This window comes from Zingiber officinale, chromosome 7B (assembly GCF_018446385.1).
Source record: "Zingiber officinale cultivar Zhangliang chromosome 7B, Zo_v1.1, whole genome shotgun sequence".
In the NCBI taxonomy this organism is placed as follows: domain Eukaryota; kingdom Viridiplantae; phylum Streptophyta; class Magnoliopsida; order Zingiberales; family Zingiberaceae; genus Zingiber; species Zingiber officinale.
Window position 1 is genome coordinate 6708746 of NC_055999.1, and position 21745 is coordinate 6730490.

Genomic DNA, 21745 nt, shown 5'->3' on the forward strand with positions numbered 1-21745 from the left:
TTTCTCCTTAGTTTTTACCCATGCTTGGACTTTTAGGTTATTATCGGATTTAGGGGGAGCCTCGAACTAAATTTTAAATGTTTAATCTACAAATTTTACTTTTTAATTTCTTTTCACAATTACTTAGTAATTTTTTCAATATTAAAAAAAAATTAACTAAATTGAAAATTTTCAAACTTTTATACTTCTCAAATATCAACTAATCACACTAACTATAATTTTTGTTTTATCTTTAATAGAATTTAACTTCAATTTGTTTTCTTTAACTTCAAAAATCTTTTATGATTTTTTATGGAATTTTCAAACTCAGTGTATATTTTCAAAATCTATGCTTCTCCTGCTTTCAAAATTTACTTTTAGATTAAACTTTTTATCTTCATTCATGTTAACTTTGCTACATTTTTGCTCTATTTTACAAATTTTTACTTTTTGTTTCAATATTTTCAAAGTTTTCTCTTTAATAAACTTATTATAATTTTTTTATATACATTCTTACTTATTGGTTTGGTGGTCTTCCCTTATTTTTTGATGTGTGTCAAAGGGGGAGAGATAGTAAATTTAGGGGGAATTGTTAAACTCAGAGGGAGAGTTAAAAATTAAAATTGCTTGTTTATCTAATTTTTGCATATTTTAACTTAACTTTGAACCTTGGTTGCCAAACATTAAAAAGGGGGAGATTGTTGGTGCAAGTTGCACCAGAATCAAACCTAAGTTTTGATGTTGTCAAAGGTTCAAGTTAAGTCTTGTTGTGAGCTAACAAGTTGACTAAGTGTGCAGGTTGTTTACTCAACCGGGAAAGACCTAGCTGGAGGCTAGGCAGGAGAAATCTTAGCAGATCGTGGAACCCAGGTGCAAGTCCAAGTGGGTCGAGGGGACCCGAAGTTTGGCGGTGTGATCGAGAGGTCTGGAGGACCGAAGATCAAGGAAAAAGTCCTGGCGAACCGATCAAATCTAAGTGAAAAGTCCAAACTAGATCTGGAGGATCTAAGTTTGGCAGGTAGGTTGAGGTAAACAACTGGAGGAGCGACAATGAGGTCGGGTTCCAGAAGGGAACAACCTTAGGTCGCTGATCCAATTGAAGAAACCGAGAATGTTTCCAAGTTGAGATCAAGACAGTTCTACTGCCTTTTATATAACTCATGCATTATAATATTATTGTGTTAACATTTGTTTTGCAGGATGTTTTGTCTAACACTGTTTTGTAGGTGTACTAGATCGGTCGACCGAACAAGGTAAAATCAATACAATATTCAGATCAGGTCAGAACAGATCAGAGTCTGATCAAATATTGATCGGTCGACTGAACAATAAGATCGGTCGACCGAACCGTGGTGACTCAGCACAAGACAATTCATCAGCATCAATCAGAAGGAAATGGAAAAAGGCCTGATCGGTCGACCGAACCGTGGAACGGTCGACCGAACCAATCAACAATAAATGCTGCATTAAAAGAAGATCTCGGCAATCTGCGACGAATAGAGAAAGAATCTGTTTGGTCGACCGAAAAGCATGATCGGTCGACCGAACCCTTAAAGATCAGTAAATGCAAAAGATCGAGCCAGCGTCAGACTCCAGCCAGGAAGGAAGGGAGAGAGTTCCGTCGACCGAACAGAGGGATCGGTCGACCGAACAACATTAGCACTTATAAAAAGGAGCTCGAGGACTGAGGCTCGGTAATACTCTCTGATTGACACAAGTTATGTTCTGCAAGCAACTCATGCTACAAGTCTTCATCAGCTCAGCAAGCCACACCATCCGGAAGTACCGACCAAAGCTTCAACTGCATTTACTTGTCGGTATATTTTTTATAAGCTTGCATTATAATTTACTTAAGCAAGATAGTAGGTTGTTACTATCTTTCTCATTTGTACGATCTGCTTCTTTCCGAGGATCTCAGAAAGAAGGGTTATAGTGGTTGCCCATCGGTGCGGTCAAGGACCGCGGGCTTTCGAGTAGGAGTCGAGCTAGACTCCGAACGAAGTAAACAAACTTGTCTACTCTTTTACTTTCCGCTGTGCACGACTCTAATTTCAAAGAAAAAGAAAAGTTTTAAATACGCGATATTCACCCGCCCCTCTATCGCACATAATCGATCTATCACTATAAGCTACAAAAGGTATAACTAGTTATTAGTTTCTGCATCATAACTAGTTTATTCTTTTGTTTAAATCTTGAAATACTAAACACAAGAGGCTAATGATTCTAGGTTTCGGATTTATGATTCGACTTTGTGTTTCTTTTGGTTTTCGATTTTGTGATTCGATTGTTCTTAATGGTTAAATCTAGGGTTACTATAAGGAGATTAAATATTGAATTTCGTTGAAAGGGTTTATCTAGGAAGTGGTGGATGATCCCATACCCAAGAAGGTCTAGTGCCTCGCCATGTTTAACCTGGAAGCCGATATCTGAAATAGATATTTAATCGAATTTGCAACATAGGTGGATTTGGATTAATAATGTTAAGCATTGTTTGCGATCCAAGTTTAAACCTCTAAGAACAGATAAGTTGAATTTGGAATCAATAATGTTAAGTTCTGTTTACGATTCCAAATTTAATTTCTAAAGAACACAATAGGTTGTTAGGAAAGGTTCAGGACTTGTACAAAATTTTTGTACAGGGGAACTGGTACGATATTTCGAGTAGCAACCAACAGGGACCCCCTCCCTGGTTCTCGCTCTAACGTTCTCTTTGTTCTCGTTCTTTGATGTGTATAGAGAAAAAGAAGGAGCCCTTTTCTCTCTAGTTCGAAATACGCTCCTAGTCAATAGTAGAGTCACGTACCCAGTATGTTATCTCCATCACTTTCAGACAAGATCAATGACATTACATTTTTATTACAACATCAATACTAGTTGCTTTGTAAGAGTTTATAAAGTCCCCAGGGCATGATGTCGCGTTAGAACATTCAGATTGTCACCCAAGTACCCGTAATTCGATCCCCAACTATGACGTATTTGTAGGAATTTTTCTCCAAATGAGGCGCGCAACTAAAAGATGTTGGACGTCTGGGCTGACCTCCGTGTGTGCTTTCCGATTTATCCTGGTGACCGGTAGAAAAATTCTGTTGAACTGGACCGATCACCCAGAGAGAATCAATGAGGCTAACTGAAATTATCTTTTTTTTTTTAAGAATTTATAAATATTACATTTCAACTATGAATATTTTTTTAAAAAATATTTTATAAATAGAGTTATAAAAAACATATTCTGTTTGAAGGACCATTGCTATAGACATCTCTATTTGTTTTTTTACTATCAGATATTCAGTTCTTGTAATCGGATTAATCTTGAAGACGATCAATTTATCCCGTGAAAAATTCTCATGGACTGATTGATAAATCGAAAACTATTAATGATCAACTAAGAGGGTGTTGATTGAACTTATAAACTCTCTAAAATAGCTTATAAACTGTTTTGGAGCTTATAAGCTCTTCAAATTTGTTTGGTAAATTGTTTTTCAAACAACTTATAAGCTGTCAAAATAAGCTCTTTTGGAGCTTATAAGCTGTTTTTAAAAAAGTATGGAAGACCCTACTTTTTAAAAAAAGATTTTATTTTAATAATTTGTTTCTCTAAAATATCCTTATATAATTTCATAAATCCCTATCTTATCCTCCATAAATTTTTATAAGCCTAATATTTTTTTATCTCCATCGACTTTTCTTCTAATGTTGTGTCATCTTCTCCGCTAATACCTCTTTCTAATTTTTTTCTCCCCGGTACAGAAATTAGCCCAAAACTCTCTATTAATAAAAATTTCAAAATCCTCTGTTAATAGTATTATACTCTTTTTGATAATTTTATTAATAAAAAGAATTTATAATACCAAACACATCAATATCTTTAAGTTGATTATAATAAGTTCACTCAAATACTTTAACAACTTATTTTATAAACTATTTTTAATAAATTTAATCAAATACTCTCTAAGATTCAATCATTAAAGACTTACTTAATAACTGTATGACCGCTGTATCATTATCACCGGCTGCTACTAGAAATCTCCAAAGACCATATGACGGTAAGGTTCGCGATCGAATTCAACGGGCACAAACACGCGAATTCGCGATATGCTTGCTGGTTAAGCTCGGCCAGGCTGGAGGCTTTGATGCCTCCAGCTGTGAAAACGTGGGCTGGACTAGATGTCGATGCCTGCAAATGATGTCATCGCACACGTCTTTGAACGCTCAATTCTTATCCAGGGACGCCACTCCCCCTCCATAAATAACTCCTCTCGCCTACCTCTCCGCCCTTCTTCCGTCCTTTTGGTTGGTGGCTCGTTTAGCGCATTGACTTCGTCGCCTGTTCAGCTAAGTTTTCTCTCTTTCTCTCCTTTCTGTCGTGTAATTATTCTGCTTTTTTCTCTCGCTGGAATCCTTCCTTGGGTCCGAATCCAGCTTCGAAATCACCCCTTTCCGGCTTGGTTTTGCTCTTTGGGCCATTTTCCTTCGGATCCATCTCCCAAAATCTGTTCTTTCGAATCTTTGTTCGTGAGGACGCTTCTTGTGCTCTAAATCTACCGCCGTTTGCTCTAGGTAATCGAGGAACATTTGTGATCTTGATGTTTGCATCTTTAATCGTGTTGGGGATCATCTTCTAGCCCTTTATGCATCTCGCTGCTCTTAGCGTCTGCTTGCTCCACTCCTTCTCCGTCGTCCTCCTTTACTGGTCTTATGTGATCTCGTGAACTGATCCATTTCGATTTAGGAACTAGTTTTTTTCCCCCTTCATTTTATTTTCTAATCCGGTATCGGAGAAGTTAGACTCATAAACTGTAAGTTTTCTACTCCTAAAAAACGAAAGAGCGATGTCTTCCTCGCCTACTCGTCGAGCTTCGAGTTCCGAAGAGGAATCGAAGCCTGCGATCGAGGAGAGAAAGCGTAAGAGGATGCTCTCCAACAGGGAGTCGGCGAGGAGGTCGAGGATGAGGAAGCTGCAGCACTTGGACGTGCTGGTGAGCCAAGAGGCGCAGCTCAAGACCCAAAACGCCAAATTCTCTGAGCAAATCCAAGCGGTGACGCAGCAGTACATGGCGGTGGACACCGAGAACGCCATCCTACGTGCGCAGCTCAACGAGTTGACGCAGAGGCTGCAGTCGGTGAACTCGGTGCTGCGCTTCGTGGAGGAGTTCAGTGGGATAGCCATGGACATTCCGGAGATGCCCGACCCCATTTTGAAGCCATGGCGGCTTCTTTATCCGGCGCAGTCAATCATGGCCAATGCTGAAATGCTTCAATTCTGAAATGTTACAGTGGCATTTGTCTTCGCAAATTGTGTTACAGTCTGTAAGTTCTCTTCTTGCAGTGGTTATGCAGTGAGTTTGTGTGCGTTTATTGGAACCATGTTTGACCGTTTTGGCTTTCTTGGCAACGTATGTATTTGTTCCGTCCTTGGTATGCACTGTGATGGGTTGAAAATAATTGAATTACTGTTAAGTGTGTTGCTGAAAATATTATTTGAGGATATGATAATTACAAATTACTCCTTTTATGTTTATCATTTTAAGATGAAAAGAGATGTAGTTTTATCTTCGTTTCGTTAACTGATGTTGAATGAACAATCTTATAATTAAGGGCTATAGTTAGTGAAGGGAATCTTGTTAAGTTACACGCCAATATGAAATCGTAGTGTGGAATTTGTCTCCCCTGGTATTAGCAATGCATCGAACATCTTGTTGCAATCCAGAAGAATTCTCCTGCAGGCTGCAGCACAATAAGGCGACAGATATAATCAAGGAGCATGAGCAATACAACATGATTCCACTTTAGTCTAGGATCACTGCTGAGAATCCAAACCTAAATAACATGAGAGCAAACACAATCTTTATTAACGCATCCACCCTTATGTTTTGCACGCTAGATTGCCTCGATTGCAACTTTGCTTTAGCATTCTTTTAATTAAACATCATATGCAACAGCTATAGATAAATTACTAAAACAGACAAATCAGACTGCAAGATCATGAAGTATAGGACCTTATCATGGCCCCATAAATAATCCATCTGTCTTTGTAAAAACAATTTTTTTTTCTAATCATTCGGTAAATTATCCCAACAAGAAAGCATACAGAATATCCTTAGAATCTATAGAAGAATGAAAACTCACCTTAACAATGGCGATACGTTGCATTTTCTGTGTTTATCTTGTGGTCATCCATCTTTCTTTTCCTACCTGTATTTCTTTTCTTTATGGGAAGCAGGGTTTGGAACTGATCAACTGAGAGAAAAAATCATAAAGCGAGAACTGAGAAGCTGAGTAAGGTAACACGGCAAACAAAAAACTACTATGTGATCCCTCCGGGGCATGATGAATCTATGTATGCCTCCATAAAGGGGGCAGAAATTTGAGTGATTCTGAAAGGCTCTTCCAGGACAATTTGTCAAACGTCAACAAAGGAAGTGCCGTCAATGTCTCGAAGACAGATATTTCCCAATAATAAATCACTTGCATGCTTTGAACAAAGAGGGAGACATTTTCTATTGAAGCTCTCATGTATGGCACCCATTCCTTGTACCCATTTGTTTTCGTCAAGAGGATCCACATTTAGACGGTTTTGTAGAAGCCGTATTCTGTAAAGAGTGGTTTCTGTCTGATGACAGAAATGAGCCAAGCAGGGGAAGGTAGATTCATTGGTTGCTAATCTGACCAAAATGAGAGTTAAGGTGCCATCCGCAGGCTTGGGATCAGAGAGGTTCTTATCCCCCATCATCTTCACTTCCTTCTCAGTTGGGAAGTGCACTGCCTCAAGACCATGTGCATCTGTGACCCTCAGATCTTTGGTAAAATGACTAATGGCCTGGCGCTTTGTAACCTCATGCTTCTCTGCCAATGTCAAGAAACATGAGAACCTCAAATGATAGGATACAATTGTCTTCACCATTTTGAAATTATGGCAGCAACAGAAAAACTTCAACCATCTCCTACCCACACCTGCATACCACTTTATTATATCGGCATCATCCAGACATATGAGCAATTTGATAGGCCTTGGCCTTCCCATTGCATTTGTAAACCCAGCTAGTTTGACAGCTCTTCTTACGAGCTGAATGGGGGCGTTTACCCTCATCTTCAACTCTGTCAAATCGTCCACAGTTCTCTTAGCATATTTCCTCTCTTCTTCTTCTTCTGCTAGCCTTTCTTCTGCTTCTATGACCTTACTAGCTTGAACAGGCATCATATATTGATCAACCTTCTCCTGGAATTGGTCATAGGATTCAACCAGTTCAGCAGGCAATTGGTCCCTAATCCTCTTTAAGGACAAGAAATCACCGGTAGTGAACATCCGGTGCCAATGCCAGCAATTTTCTCTTGACTTGAAATATTCCTGCACCACTTCATCTGCCCAATTGGCAAAGATTTCCCTAACCTCATGCTCTATGTGGAAGCCAAATTCGAATTCATGACCGCATTTGAGCTTCTTAAAAAGATGGCTCAAGATCTTCAAGCCAAGGTTCTTGCGTCTAGTCTCACGAGCATTCTTCAATTCCAGAGCCTTTGCTGCCTTTCTTTTCAGATACTTCTTCTTAGCTCGAATGGCCTTCTCTGACATGGGCGGGTGAAGGACTGAAGGAGGAACTGCCTGAAGCTCCATTCCCAGAAAATTCATCTTCTCAGTGACGGCACTGTGGATTGAGGTCTTCAAACTGTCAACCTTGAGCTCCAATGTCTCCACTGAGAACTTCAAGATCCTATCTTTAATATCCATGGTAAGCAATTTTGAGCCAGAAGTGCCCACTAATATCTCGTCCAAGTATCGCACTGCATAAACCCTAGTTGGTTTGTGAAGAACATAAGAAATTCCAGTCTCTTCGTTATCTGCAAAACCGGAAATCCTAGGGTTTTCTTTTTTGATTTCGACACGGATATCTTGAATCTCCCTGTCCAGGGCGTCGAAGTATATGTTGAGTATTGTACCACTAAGACCACTTTCCTGTGGAAAACCGCGGCCTAATTCGACTCCTCCGAGCTCGATGGCAATGGCCTCACAGTCGAAGAGGCGTTTGACGAGAGAAATTAGGGCAGGGTCCTCGATCTTCTCCTCCAAAACAACAGCCAGGCGACGGAGGTGGAGGGGACCGAAGGGCTGGCGACGGAGGACAACGCGAAACCACCATGTGGGATTTTGAAGCCTGGCTTTAAGGTAGCGGATGGCTGTGTGACGCCCAATGGATTCCCTTCCGCCGTAGGCAAAGGTGGCGAAGCGCTTCTTATAGACAACTTCGAGAGCCATCCTCACGGCCTCGACGACGACCTTGAGCTTGAGATTGGGGAGGGTGAGGGACTCACCCTTCTTTCGCGAGGGGACAAGGATGGAACAATTAGCGGAGGGATCGAGGAGACCCTGTCGGAGCTCTTCGGCAAGGGCATCGACCGAGAAGTGCAAGGCAGCGGGCGATGAGGGAGGGAGGGAAGGGTTGGAGCGAGAAAAGAGGCGACGGGCAGCGGCGGCGAGAACGGAAGGGGTGGCGATGACGGAAGGGAGAAGGTGCTGGAATTTCCCGGCGCGGTACTGGCGGTAAATGAGGGATTCGAGGTCGGACTGGGAGATGGGAAGAGGGATTTCGATTGGTAGTGGGGAAGGAGAGGAGGAAAGGAATCGAAAGGAGGAAGTCAGCGACCTGATACTCCAAGATTTCAGCAGCATCGATCTTTGCAGGTGGCAGATCAGGGAAGGGGGCGGCTCCGGCGGCGGCGGCAGACGGAGGCGTCCGTTTGGCAGTCCCACTCACAGGTCGGGCTGCAGGACCTGGCTATAAACAGGTCAAGTTGGGCTCAACTTAAGTTTACACAATCCCACACGAAGCTCGTCTTGTCTGGAAGTAGGATATCAAATGACGGCCCGGTCTATTGACACGATACTTTACGTTTTAGTCCTGTTATGAATAAAAGAGAATAAAATAAAAAATAAAACAAAAAATAGATAAACTGATGGGTAAAATAAAAATTTTCTAATGATTTTTTTTTAAAAAAAAGCCATTTTTTCTGGTCAGAGAAATTAAATACTGAAAAACGTTCATTGGTACCCGTTTTTACCTGCCAATCGGGTTTACCGTTCTCCGTTATATTATCGAACAAACCCTATCAAATCTAGAACAATCGACGCCGCCGCTGCTCGTGAGAGAGGTCTGATCGCGCTCCGACGACGGGTTACCTTCTTTCTCTTTTAATTTATTTCTCTAATTCCGCCTTCTGATATGTAGATCTGGGTTTACGGTACCTTTTATCGATTTCTTTACGGCTTCTCGTTTGAAGTTCACAAGTTAGTCTGCGCTTAATACCATTATAAATTTGTAAAACATAGAGACTTTTATGGTTGATTTTGCGTGATGACGGAGAGACACGATCTAGGTAATTAGGGTCGTGTGTTGGTGTTAGTTTGGTTTCGTTTGCAATCGATATATTAGTTTTGCTGCGAGCGCAACAGTTTTAGTTCAACCCTTTGCATTTCTTACTTTGATGAATTATTTAACGCATATTTTTATGGTGAAAATATTCATGCTAGTCTACAAGTAATTTCATATGTTACTTCTAGATTGATATTCACAATCAGTAATTTGCATCATCACTTTTTTTTTTTCTGGTGTTTGTTATTATTTTCATTGAACTCTATTATGCATGCTAATTACTGGGAATAAGTTCCATTCAGCTCTCCCTAAACTTGACAGCATGTCTAGAACAGGATAAATTGGATATAATTTATTTTAGGTTACTCGACCTGAAGACTAGTAAGTATTAGTCTAAGCATGGATAATAATACAAGATTTGGAACTACTTATGATGCTTATGGCTTCTATCTGACATTTATGCTGCCATTAATGATGATGTTCATTTTTCTCCTGAAAAATGACGAGATTGAGAAGATGCTGATTTTCAGTTTTTTGTACTGTAAACTATACCCTTACTAAAGGTTCATTTAAGGCTAACCTTAATTTTAGTGGCAATTTCTATGGGGAGCATTTGTGAGTAACAAATGTGGAAAAAAAAAGTCATGGTGTAAGGGTATTTATTAAATTATTTGTGGTGGTCATATCTTCAAAGCCTTTAGAAAGCAACTTTTTAGTTGAAACATGATGAAGCAATTGTAGTGTACTTCATCAACAATATTTCTATAATTTACGCAAAAACTGCTGGATTATTAGTGTCATTATCAGTATCATATGATTATTATTATTTTTCCTGCTGAACTATGAAAAAAGAAGCTAGCATATGTTTACCAAATAAGAGTACATGAACTATTATAGATATAGGTAATGCCCAACAACAAATCTATCATCAACAACCATAATGGATCCTAATCATTAACATGATACAACAATTAAACTACTAGAAAATGCAACACCAACTAAATTAATTAAACATATCAACTATCAATCAGAACAATGATGAAAATACTATCTGTGATGTAACTACTTGAGCTCCCAAACAACCAACTGAATGTGATTGAACAAAACATGGTGTGACCTGGCATTACATTTCAAAATTCAAATGTTCTAGTCCATTGGTTAGATTGGTTAAAATGTTAACAGGTCTACAAGAAATCAATTAAAGTTAGTTTTTTTTATAAAGTGGTAAGAAAATGTAAAATATAAATAAGAATTATATGGATTTGTTTAAATATGTTTTATGCTCCGAAGTTTTAAAATTATTTGCATGATATACATACAGCTTATTCTAAATTCCATTGCATTGAGTGACCATAATACTGGTTTTGATTTGGTAAAATATGAAAGTAACCCCTCCCTTTATATTATATTTTTTGTCACAATTTTGATATTTTTTAGTATGTTTATACTAGTTTATATTTCCTATGAGTTTGTTCTTTAACGAGGAGAAACCTAGTTGTTCATGGAAAATATAGTTATTTTTCTTTTTCTTTCCCATTTCTCTGATACAAGTCTATTATGTTTTTTTCTTTCTTTTATTGTTGTATTCTTTGACAAGAGTAGACCATTTTCGGTTGTCTTATCTATTTTGAATTTCTTTTAATTCAAGTGCTGGAACACAACATAATTACATTGTGCCTTACATGTTCATTTTGCCCTTTTAAGCCACTTTTTATTCACACAAAGTTTCATTTATTTTTGTTTCTCAATAGTTATGTGATGTCTTAAAGTATTTTTACTTGAATTTTTATCCATTTTTCTAAAAGAAGAGTTACATGATTGGTGCCCAAACATTTGTGTGCTAAATTCAAATATAACAAAAAAAAGATACGAGTTCAAACTATTTTCGAATGGCTACATGATCCTATTCTGTCATTCGGCTCGATGCAAGGTTTTGTAGCTAGTAATATCAAAATATTATTGTTCATTTTAAATTATCTTTAGTATATGTTTGTTTAGTCTCTCTATCTCTTAAACCTTGAATTGGTTTGACTTGTCGGATTGGAAAATTTATTAGACATTCTTATTAAATATTTTCAATTTATCTTAATCTATATATTTTTTTTTTCATTTTTTCTACTATTTGCACTACACCTAATTGGCTTTTAATAGTAACCCTACACGTACATGTTTATACGTGATTGCCCAGTATATTGACGGTAAAAGATGGCTAACTCTATTAGTCTAATAAGCGTTTTCTTCTAGCGTACGAGAATCAAGGAAAATCACAAAATAATCTATAACTCCTAATATTTAGCTTTTTTTTTTTTTATATTATATCCTTTTTCATGAAGCAGCATTATGTTTGTCGAGGTGCAAGGTTCTAAAATTCGCTAGGCGCTAGTTGGGTGGCAGATCAGCGTCTAGCGCCTAGGTCGCCTAGGCGGGGACTAGGCACCACTAGGCGGATTCCTCGGTATCCCTTGTTTTATGTGGACTGTGGCTCATATGCAAATCTAAATGTTTTCTTAAATAATTTCATAGCAATTGGAGATCTAACTATGTATGTTGAAATAAATGCATACTTTCCAATACCAAAAAATGAAAAACTATAAAAGAAAACTAATAATTTTGTGCAAAGGAAATATACTAGACTTAGTAAATACGAGTAAAAGAAACAGTTGAACAGTAGAACATGCAGTAAGTTATCATAATCATGTAGTAAACAGTAGAACATATATCCAACTCGAATTTTAAAATCTTGCTATAAGCTAAAACAATTTTAGTGGTGGAAACATTAGAAAATAGTAGCAATAGTTCAATTTAAGATTACAATGCATTGTGAACCAGTAACCACTAGGCAAAATATAATTGTTGAATAACATAAATCATGTCTTAACAAAATGAGTTCAAAATTACACAATTAATAATATCTCATAGACTCATATTTATTCTACTTCTTCTTCTCCATAATTTTCAATAACTTGTTCTTCATCGGACACAAACTCAATATCATTATTGTGATCCTCCTCTTCTTCTTCGGATGCAAAATCATCTTCATGAAGTTCTCTCACTCTAGAGCTTCTTCGGGGTTGTAGATTTTCATCTGCTCCACTTGCTTCATCAACCATTTGCCAAGTGAGTCCGGAACCTAGTTCAACTTCATCATCTTCTCCACCATCCACAATCCAACCTTGTGCATTTGAAGCATCTTTTGCAAGGACTTTGGCATTCCTTTCTTTTTCTCTTTTTTGTTTGTTCAACAATCTAGCATTAGATTGGACAAATACTAGATTGCTCAACCTGTTGGCATCCAACCTATTTCTTTTCTTTGTGTGAATCTAAAAAAAAACAGAAAAAGTAAATATTATAGTTAGTACCTAAATATAGAGTATAGACGTTAAAAATTATAGCTAATTTAATTAAAGATTGAAAGTTTAAAACTTACTCCTTCAAATGTACTCTAATTTTTTTCACACCCAGATGAACTTGTAGTTAATGAAAGTATCCTCAATGCCACCCTTAGCAAGTTAGGTGTGTGAGCACCATATGTACTCCTCCATGCACATGAATCAAATGTATCATCATTTTTTTCACATGCTTTTGTTGCCAATGTTTTTCCAAATAACTCAGTCTTATCTCTATATTTTGAAAATTCCTTATTAATAATTGTATCTTGTAGATCTAACTCATTGGCATGTAAAGTTTTCATGCATTCAAAAATCCCCGTCGCAACCTCCTCATAAAGAGCAATAGAACTATCTTTATAGTAAAAATAAAGATTTAAGAAAAAAAAGTAATGGTATGCAATGATGTATCAAGTCTATCCTTCATTTTTGACTCAAAAATTACCTTGATAGGCTGATAATTTGATTCCACGTTGTTCGGAGCCACCTTGATATCTTCTTTAGCTTGAAGAAGCTCCCCATATAGAAACCCCATCGATGGTTTTCTATTTCCATCTACCAATCGAAGAACTCTTACCAAAGGAGCAAATATTTTCAAACAAAGTGTCACACCATTCCAAAAACTCATGCTCATCACTCTAGAGTAAGCCAATTTTCCTTTGTTTGTTTTTGACCATTTACATTTCTCCCACATATCATTTATAAACATGGCCCTTAAACTAGTTTTTTTTTTCAATCAAACTTTGCAATGTTAGGAAATTTGATGCAAATCTGGTAACTCTTGGTCGGACTATGTCTCTCTTCTTCGTGAAATTTTTCATCAATGACAAAGTCTTATGGTGAGCATAGATGAAAATGGTAAAAGACTTGAATTGCTCAATAACCTTTTTATATCATGGAAATTTGCCAATACTTTCAAGCATGAGATTAACCGTGTGAGTTGCACATGAACTCTAAAAAATCCCAGGTCGCTTTTCTCTCATCAATTTAGCTGCAGCCATATTGTTGGTGGCATTGTCTGTTACAACCTGAACAATATTATGAGCTCTTACTTGTTCAACACACTTGTCAACATACTCAAAAATAAGTTCAGCTGTATGCGCCTCGCCTGAAGACTCCTTAGACTCTAAAAATGTAGTACCCTTCTTGCAATTAACACACAAATTTAAGATGCTTCTTCTTTTTCTATCACTCCATGCATCTATCATGATCGAGCTCCATTCTTTGCCTATTCTTCTTCATGTTTCTTCAGCAATTGTTTTGTTCTTTCAACTTCGGCTTTCAATTGTGGCTCCTTAAGTTGATATTGAGTTGGAGGCTTGAATCCTGGTCCAAATTGACCCACTGCCTCCATCAGTTGCTTGAAGCTATCATTATCAACAGCATTGAATGAGATTCCAATTTCATAAACCCATCTCCCAACATATTGTTGAACTTGTTGAGTTCTCTCTTTGAAAAGAGCCTCATTTATATTTTTTTGGCGAATCACTTTACTTCCACTGGAGCTTGCATTTTTTGGAGCAATTGTCGATGCATATCTATCCATAGGGCCAAGTGGAAGAGGTTTTTTAATTCCATCCATCCCTTCAATTTCAAGATCTCTTTCTTCGTTTAGAGAAATAGCTACTTCTGCTCTACAACTTTGTTCTTCCATTATTTTGTTCTTCTTTCTGTTCCTCCCTTCTAAAATAGCCTGTTTGCACTTATTTTTGTCTTCTTGAGATGCTTTTCGACAACCAGATACATTTCGAGGTATATTTCCAATGTGCTCCTTTATCCTATACACTCCCCCTGACATTATTTTTTCACATAACTTGCATTTAATTTTGTCGAGATTCTTAGGATCAATCAATACCCCAAACTCCCATCCAATGTCATTTGACTTTCTTCTAAGAATCCCGGATTCGGGTTGAGTGATAGATGCTGTCGAAGTTGGATTGCTTGCCATTATGATAACAAATAACCTGAAAAAATTATATATAACAACATAACATGATAATAAAATTTGATTATACCATACGATACAAAATAATGAAATATAGCATTAACAAGTCTGAGAATATTTTTTTATATATCTTAATTTAATTAATAAAATTTATTAGATATTTTTTTAAAAAAAATAAATTTAAAATAATTTTTTTTATTTTTAAATCTGTTTTATATATAAATTATTGAATTAATAATATTTATTGGAATTTTTAAAATTTTAATTTAGTTTTCATATTTTTAAAACTGATTTATATAAATTAATAATATTTATTAGAATTTTTAAAATTTTAATATAATTAATAATTTTAATATTTATAAATCTGATTAATATAAATTAATAATCTATAAAATTTATAAATATGATTTATATAAATTAATAATATGTATTATAATTTTTAAAATTTTAAATATTTTTATATTTTTAAATCTGATAAATGATAATATTTATTATAATTTTTTAAATCTGTTATATAAATTAATATTTAATAATATTTATTAAAAAAAATAAATCTATTACTGAATCCTATTATCCTATTAGGTTTTATGAACCCTATTATTGAAATTATCCCAGTTAGAAATTGTTTTAATTTATTAAATCTAAAAAAATTATAAAACAAAAAAAACGTCGGCGCGCGACGGTGCGGACGCCGCCGGCATCTCGCGGGAGGCCTCCAGCACCGCCGGAAGCATCGCCGGACGAGTTCGGTGCGTTCGGCGAAGTCCAGCGTTGCTTCCAGCGGCGCCGGTAGCGTTGCGGAAAGCTTTTACCGGAAGCACGCCGCGATGAGAGAAGACGAAGAATCTACGATGAAAGAAGACGAAGCGCCTCGGCAAATCCGATTTAGTCTTAAAAAACCTAAAATATGCCTAAAATACCTAGGCCCGCCGAAGCCCACGATGACCGCCGAGGATCGCCTGGGCGGCCCAGCCGCCTAGGTCTTCCGCCTGGCTAGTTTTCATCGCGGCCTGTCGCCGCACAACGCCTAGGCGGCCGCCTAGGGCGATATTTCGAACACTGCCGAGGTGGGACAAATTTGTTACACTTTTCAAGGTTGAGAAGTAAGACAGTTTTCCCCCTCTTTTTTTAATTTGGGTATCCATTTGATACTCCCTATAAGTTTGAACTCCGTTATGAGATTTTTATTTTTCTTTATTGTCCTTAGGAGTTCATGAAAAAAATTCTTCATCGTCCTTCACCTTTTATTTTCTTTTGTTAATCATACATACAGTCAATTAGTCACCCTATTGAACTAAGATTATTCATTTTCTGAGAATTTTCTTAAAAGTTTTAAGTTACAATATATATTCAAAAGTAAAGACTGTTCAATGTTGGCCAATGAGGTTCCCACAAATGACCAGGATCTCTGCTGATCCTTTATGAAAATCAGTATTTGTAGAAATTCACACAACACTCACTGTTCTTGTATCACTAGTACGCTTTTCCAAAACCATAATCAACAAATGGAAATGAATCTGAAAAAAAAATCAGATAAAATCAAATTGTCATTTTAAACAGCTATTCTGAATTTCTACTCTTTCATCCTGACAGATTTTTTATAATTTAAATCCTGAAAGTGCTCTTCACTTTGAATTAGAAATTCATTTAGGAATTTCTGTACCATTGAATTGTGTGTTTACAAAGACGGTTATCTTAATCGATTGTATATTTGCCTTGACATCAGTTTTTTTCTAGCTTTTTAGATATATTGCACTGACATGAACTTTTGTATGGCTATTATGTACCTTCTAAATTGTCATCAATTACCAGTACCAGATATTGAGTGTTGAAATGTGAAACTTGGTTTGAAAAATTTTAAAGTGGTGTAGTCTCTTTGGTATTGGGTTGTCAAATTTGACATTCTAAGGAATCAGAGATCCCCGTCATTGTGCTGATTTGAGGTTCATTACTCAGAATAAAAAATGTGACGACTTTCATGAAACATGCTTGGATTAAATAACTGACTTAGAGCATCTGATTCTAATTTTCGCACTGCAAAACATATTTTTGTCTTGCTATGGATGTTATTTAACATGAGTCATAGTATTTGGGTTTAAGTTTATTATCTCAGGTGCATTTGTTTCTTTGGAAATTGATGTCAACTAAGAAGATACTTTAGCATTTAATCTTTCTTGCAAGATACATATTGTTGTTTAGGTGAAGACACATGGACTAGGTACTTTATTTTTTGTTTTTTCGCCATTCCTATGGCCCATGATTTATTTGGAAATGAGGATTGCAGCATTGTTGGTGTGATTCTCTTCTTTCTGTAAACTGTTTGCTATATGATGAGATATCTTTCTGTAACAGTTTCTGACATGAGTATATGTTTAGATGTCAGTGTCCTGACTCCTTGCCTTATTTTTATTTTTGGTTGAATCGGAGTATTGGGTGCCTCACATTGGTACAAGGTAGATGAAGAGGGATATCATTCATAAATGTGACTGTTTGGCTATGAGATATTTTGGAGAACAAACTCTGTTGTTTGTTTCAGCGCTCCAAAGACTCCTAAATTGTGTTTCTTAGTGACAGTGTAAAGAAAGTAGTACCTACTAACTTGTTATAGTTTCCGATATCCATTCAACATACTGTAGTTTGTGTACTTTCACTTGTGCTTTATGGATTAAACCAGTAAGAAGCCTTCATATGATTTCAGATGGTCAGTTGCTTCCCATTCACCTCTCCCATATTCTAGTGCTAAGGTAGTTGATTTAGTGGCAAACTGTCTGCTTTCTTGTATTCAACTTATTGTTGTGGATCACATTCTAGGAGAGCTGAATATATATGTTTGTCATAAAAAATTTACTTCAATCTTTAAATATGCAAAGCACTTTATTATGATTTAGTACACCATGAACTAGCTCAAGGGGTATATTTAACATGTATAAATTAGAAAGTTTGTATTTCTACATCAAAGCTCTGTCCTTGGTAGTTAGATTGTCAATTAACCCTGTTTGTTTGTGCCCTCAGTTTCTTTAGCTTCTTGTTTCAGATCTTTGAAGTTAGCGAGAGGAATAGATGGCTGGCCATAGAATTCCACATGTTACACTGAAAGGCCCTAGTGTTGTCAAGGAGATCTGTATGGGCTTGACAGCGGGACTGATAGCTGCTGGTCTCTGGAAGATGCAACACTGGAACCAGCAGAGGAAAACAAGAGCTTTCTACGATATGCTGGAGAAGGGGGAAATTAGCGTAGTTGTTTCAGAAGAGTAACCATCTATTTTGCTTTCAGTATCAGAAAGAAAAAGACCTGCATCCTTGTCTCAAAAGGTTCTGCCTTATGATCGTGCTTGTTAGTCCTGCATTCAAATAATCTTGGAAAATGTTGAGCAAACAATAGTTATGCTACGGCGCTTTTCATTGTTTTTAATGTGAATGTTCACTGTTACAGTTTCTGTCGTGGTTTTGTTGTTCTAGCAACAGAGCCACTCCCTCCTGAATAAATAAGTTGAAACATGCTCTTTTAATGTGTTTACCCTCGAGACGATTGACCTTATACTAGTTAATAGGCAGTCTCTTTGCCTGAATGCTTCAGTAATGTTTTCTTTCTTATAATTATGTATGGCAGTTTGAAAAAGGATAAATAATGGTATGATAAATTTTAAGTACACCATGAGATGATACTCTTTGCACCACTTACAAAGTTTAGTTTTTTTTTTTCATTTTCTGAGAGGGAAAAGTGGTTTGGTTGGTAATTTTCACATTTATTTTTTAGAAAAGAAAATATTATTTTATAGAAAAATAGAGAAGCTTTTAAAGTCATTTTATAATAGAAATGAAAATGAGACTAAAGGTTTAGAGCATCTTTAGGATAAAATTGAACAAGCCAACTGATGCCATGCCAACATAATGATTGAACCCGAAAGCAGGGATCCTGATCTTGTTCATCCTCGAAGAAATTTCTACGTGGGCCTCACAAGTCTAAAAGTGCGAGCTTCTATCATGATAAATTCAACTTGCTTTTGAGTAAAACAAACAAACAAAAAAGAAACGCAAGCGGCAAGGCACACGCTCTCCGTATTGATTTAATTTGATTGTAAAATGCTATCTCGAGCGCGTATGAAGAACGCCACCCAAATCAATCTGCAACACTGAAAGAAAGTACTTTTTATTTGCAACAAGACACAACCACAGTTCATTTTGGAAAACCATATATAACATCGTAGAAGATTAACACACAAATTATTATTATTATTATTATTATTGCATGATAACAACACGCAAATGCCACATTTCCCCTTGGCAAATGGTAATTAAGCAAAACATTTGAAGAAGACAGCACGCAGCGCGGATACACCATTAAAATAAAGCTCGCGTTAACTTTGATTAATTGGCTTATCACGAGGATGGCAGTTCTACCTCTTCCAGCCCAACCTCCTCTACGATGCTTCCGTGGCCGAAGTGATGAAGCCCCTGCACCATCTCGCAGCATTTGCAGGGCCTCATAACTGCCGCCGGCGCCGGCGGATGCCCCCCGGCGTGCGTCGACTTCCTCGCGACGATGACCGAGTTGATGACCTCGTCGTCGGGGTGGTGCACCGTCAGCACCTCGAAGCCCTTGAGGTCCTCCGCCGGGTCCACCACCGGGTAGAGGAACGCGCGCGCCCCGTGGGCGCTCCGCGCCACGAGGAAGGCGCCCGGCGCCATGTGGCGCGCCAGGTGCTCCACCACCCGCACCTTCTCCTCGCGCTCGACGCCCACCAGCGCCGCCAGGAACACCACGTCGTACCCCCGCAGCGCCTGCGTCACGCACATCACGTCCTCCGTGTGGAACGCCAGACGCGCCGCCAGGTCGCTTCCCCCGCGCACCAGGCGCCGCGCCCGCTCGTTGGCCGCCGCATCGACGTCATAATTGTCGATCTGCGCCGCGGCCGGCATGTGGTGCGCGGCGAGCACGATGGAGCTCAGCGGCAGGGGCCCGGAGCCGACGAAGGCCACGCGAGCCGGAGCCGGGGCGTGCCGCGCCAGGAGCGTGTACTCGAGCTGGCTCAGCTTGAGGTAGTTGTTGTAGTACGGGAAAAGGCGCAAGTGATCGAGCGGATTGTCGAAGGAGGCCAAGATGTCAGAGTAGTGGCACTCCATGAGGCCTTCTGCCTCGCCGCACAGCTTGATGAGCTTGGTCCTCATGGCCTGCACCTCCGAGCTCAACTTGGGCACATCAATGGCCACCACAGGGATGCAGGTGTGGACCAGCTCAGTGAAGATCGCGTCCACCTCCATGGATGGGCTCAGGTTGCTGAGCTCGGAGATCCTACCATAGATCTCCGAGATCCTCAGGACAAGCACCGACTCTTCTTGGCTTCTCTCTCCCATTGAATTAAACCGGCGTTGCTACTCTCGTTGATAACTAGCTAGATATTTAGAGGCAGGGGTAGACCGCACTCCCCAATGCCAGACGGGGCTCTGTATATATATATCTATATATTGTGAGCCCAAGGATGGAAAAAATTAACTAAAATTCGGTATACCGTTTTAAAAACGTACTAAATTTACCGGAATATATCAATTTTACTATAAACGATATAAAATTGATATCATATTAAAATTTTAATATACGGTAATTTTTTTAATATCAAATTTTTTATATAATAATGATATATAATTAATGATACGGTGATAAAGATGAGTCCTATAGAATAAGTCAAACTCGAGAGGATCAACTAACTTAGAGGTCAAAGTCAAATGGTCAAAATCGTAAGGTTGGACGGACCTAGAATTGTTGTCGAAGCAAGGTTGGCCGAGCCGGCCTCGTAGTGCTAGTCGGACAACCCGAATGACTGTTCTTCACAACTCACGGATGAGGTTTGAAGTTAAGTACTAATTTATCCAGCCCACCATCCTAGTCGATCGGACGTAATGGCCGATCGAACACATTGAGCCTCTTCGATACTATGAAGGGTCGAGTGAAGAACAAGTTGGTAGCTACATTCTATAAGACCGAGCGGGCAAGCTCCCGGTCAAGTGGCAGTCAGTCGACTTATAGCAGAACCTAGATACCTGTCATATTATAATGTTTTGGAAGTTTATGCCGGAAAGATAGAAAATATTCCAATGATAAATTGTCCTTTAGAAATTTCTAACATGTCAAGTTACAGAAATTGACTGATTCATTTAAGGAAAAATACCAAGGACATTTTATAATCAGTTTTTTTTAAGGAAAGATTTGGAAAACATTAGCAAAAAATAAAGGTGGAACCATCATCCTAGCGGACCCCTGGTCCCGACCCCATAAGATTCCAGAGGGAGTAAATTACGGTTAATGCTAGGCAGGAAAGGTGACTGGGGTCGAAGGAATTTTTGACGCAGCATATCAGGATTTTATCCCCGTGTGCAACTGGCGACCTTCGACCCCACAACTTCATTAGCAAGCTACAGACATCTAATCAGCTGATCCAACCCGTGGGGGCAAAGATTTGGAAAACATGATAATACTTTGAGATGTGTACATAACACAATAATGATACTATAAAAAAATCTCTATCTATCGATAGAGATATACGATACTTCTTATTTACATTTACAGACACTCGTAACTATAATTTTTGTCTATTGTTCTCTTCTCTCAACCAATCGGATAATTGACTTAAGCGTCAAAGAATTAACATCAAAGATTTCTTTACTGGTTAAAACACTAACTTTTTTTTTTATATTACAAGATAATAGGTAGTCTTTACCAAGTCAACAATAAATCATGCATAGATCAGCCTAGGAAGGAGGTGAGTATTTCTCTTTTTCTACAATCAAACTATACACATCACAATACCACAGAAAAATCTAATAATGTTTGGCAACTAATTCTATCCATAAGTGGCTTGCTTTCGTCTCTTCTCTTCTTCTGAACCAAAAGGAGAAAAAAATAAACAAAAAAACAGAGCAGTGAGATTCGTTGACGCCGTTGTATTCACACTGGCCGTGACGGAGACACCCTCGGCGACGAAGGCGACGAAGGCGACTGCGGGGGCATTTTGGTAAGCCAGCATTGTTAGTTGCGGGGATGGATATAAAGGTTGAATCGACTTAATTCCATC

At 38.1% G+C, this 21745-nt stretch overlaps 4 protein-coding genes across 4 annotated transcripts; 2 read left to right on the plus strand and 2 right to left on the minus strand.

The window, feature by feature from the left end:
- The first annotated feature begins 4239 nt into the window (after window positions 1-4239).
- On the plus strand, window positions 4240-5386 carry LOC122005196 (ocs element-binding factor 1-like). Its single transcript, XM_042560144.1, has one exon. It carries the CDS (start codon window positions 4809-4811, stop codon window positions 5241-5243), a length of 435 nt encoding a protein of 144 aa, XP_042416078.1. The 5' UTR covers window positions 4240-4808; the 3' UTR covers window positions 5244-5386.
- A 436-nt stretch (window positions 5387-5822) lies between these two features.
- LOC122005197 (nuclear intron maturase 3, mitochondrial-like) lies at window positions 5823-8806 on the minus strand. Its single transcript, XM_042560145.1, has one exon. It carries the CDS (start codon window positions 8642-8644, stop codon window positions 6380-6382), a length of 2265 nt encoding a protein of 754 aa, XP_042416079.1. The 5' UTR covers window positions 8645-8806; the 3' UTR covers window positions 5823-6379.
- Window positions 8807-17709: 8903 nt separating this feature from the next.
- Window positions 17710-18184, plus strand: LOC122005198 (cytochrome c oxidase subunit 5C-like). Its single transcript, XM_042560146.1, has one exon. It carries the CDS (start codon window positions 17736-17738, stop codon window positions 17928-17930), a length of 195 nt encoding a protein of 64 aa, XP_042416080.1. The 5' UTR covers window positions 17710-17735; the 3' UTR covers window positions 17931-18184.
- A 703-nt stretch (window positions 18185-18887) lies between these two features.
- LOC122003540 (nicotianamine synthase 9-like) lies at window positions 18888-20104 on the minus strand. The gene has a single exon (XM_042558644.1). The coding sequence runs from the start codon at window positions 20028-20030 to the stop codon at window positions 19056-19058; it is 975 nt and encodes a 324-aa protein (XP_042414578.1). The 5' UTR covers window positions 20031-20104; the 3' UTR covers window positions 18888-19055.
- Between the last annotated feature and the right edge of the window lie 1641 nt (window positions 20105-21745).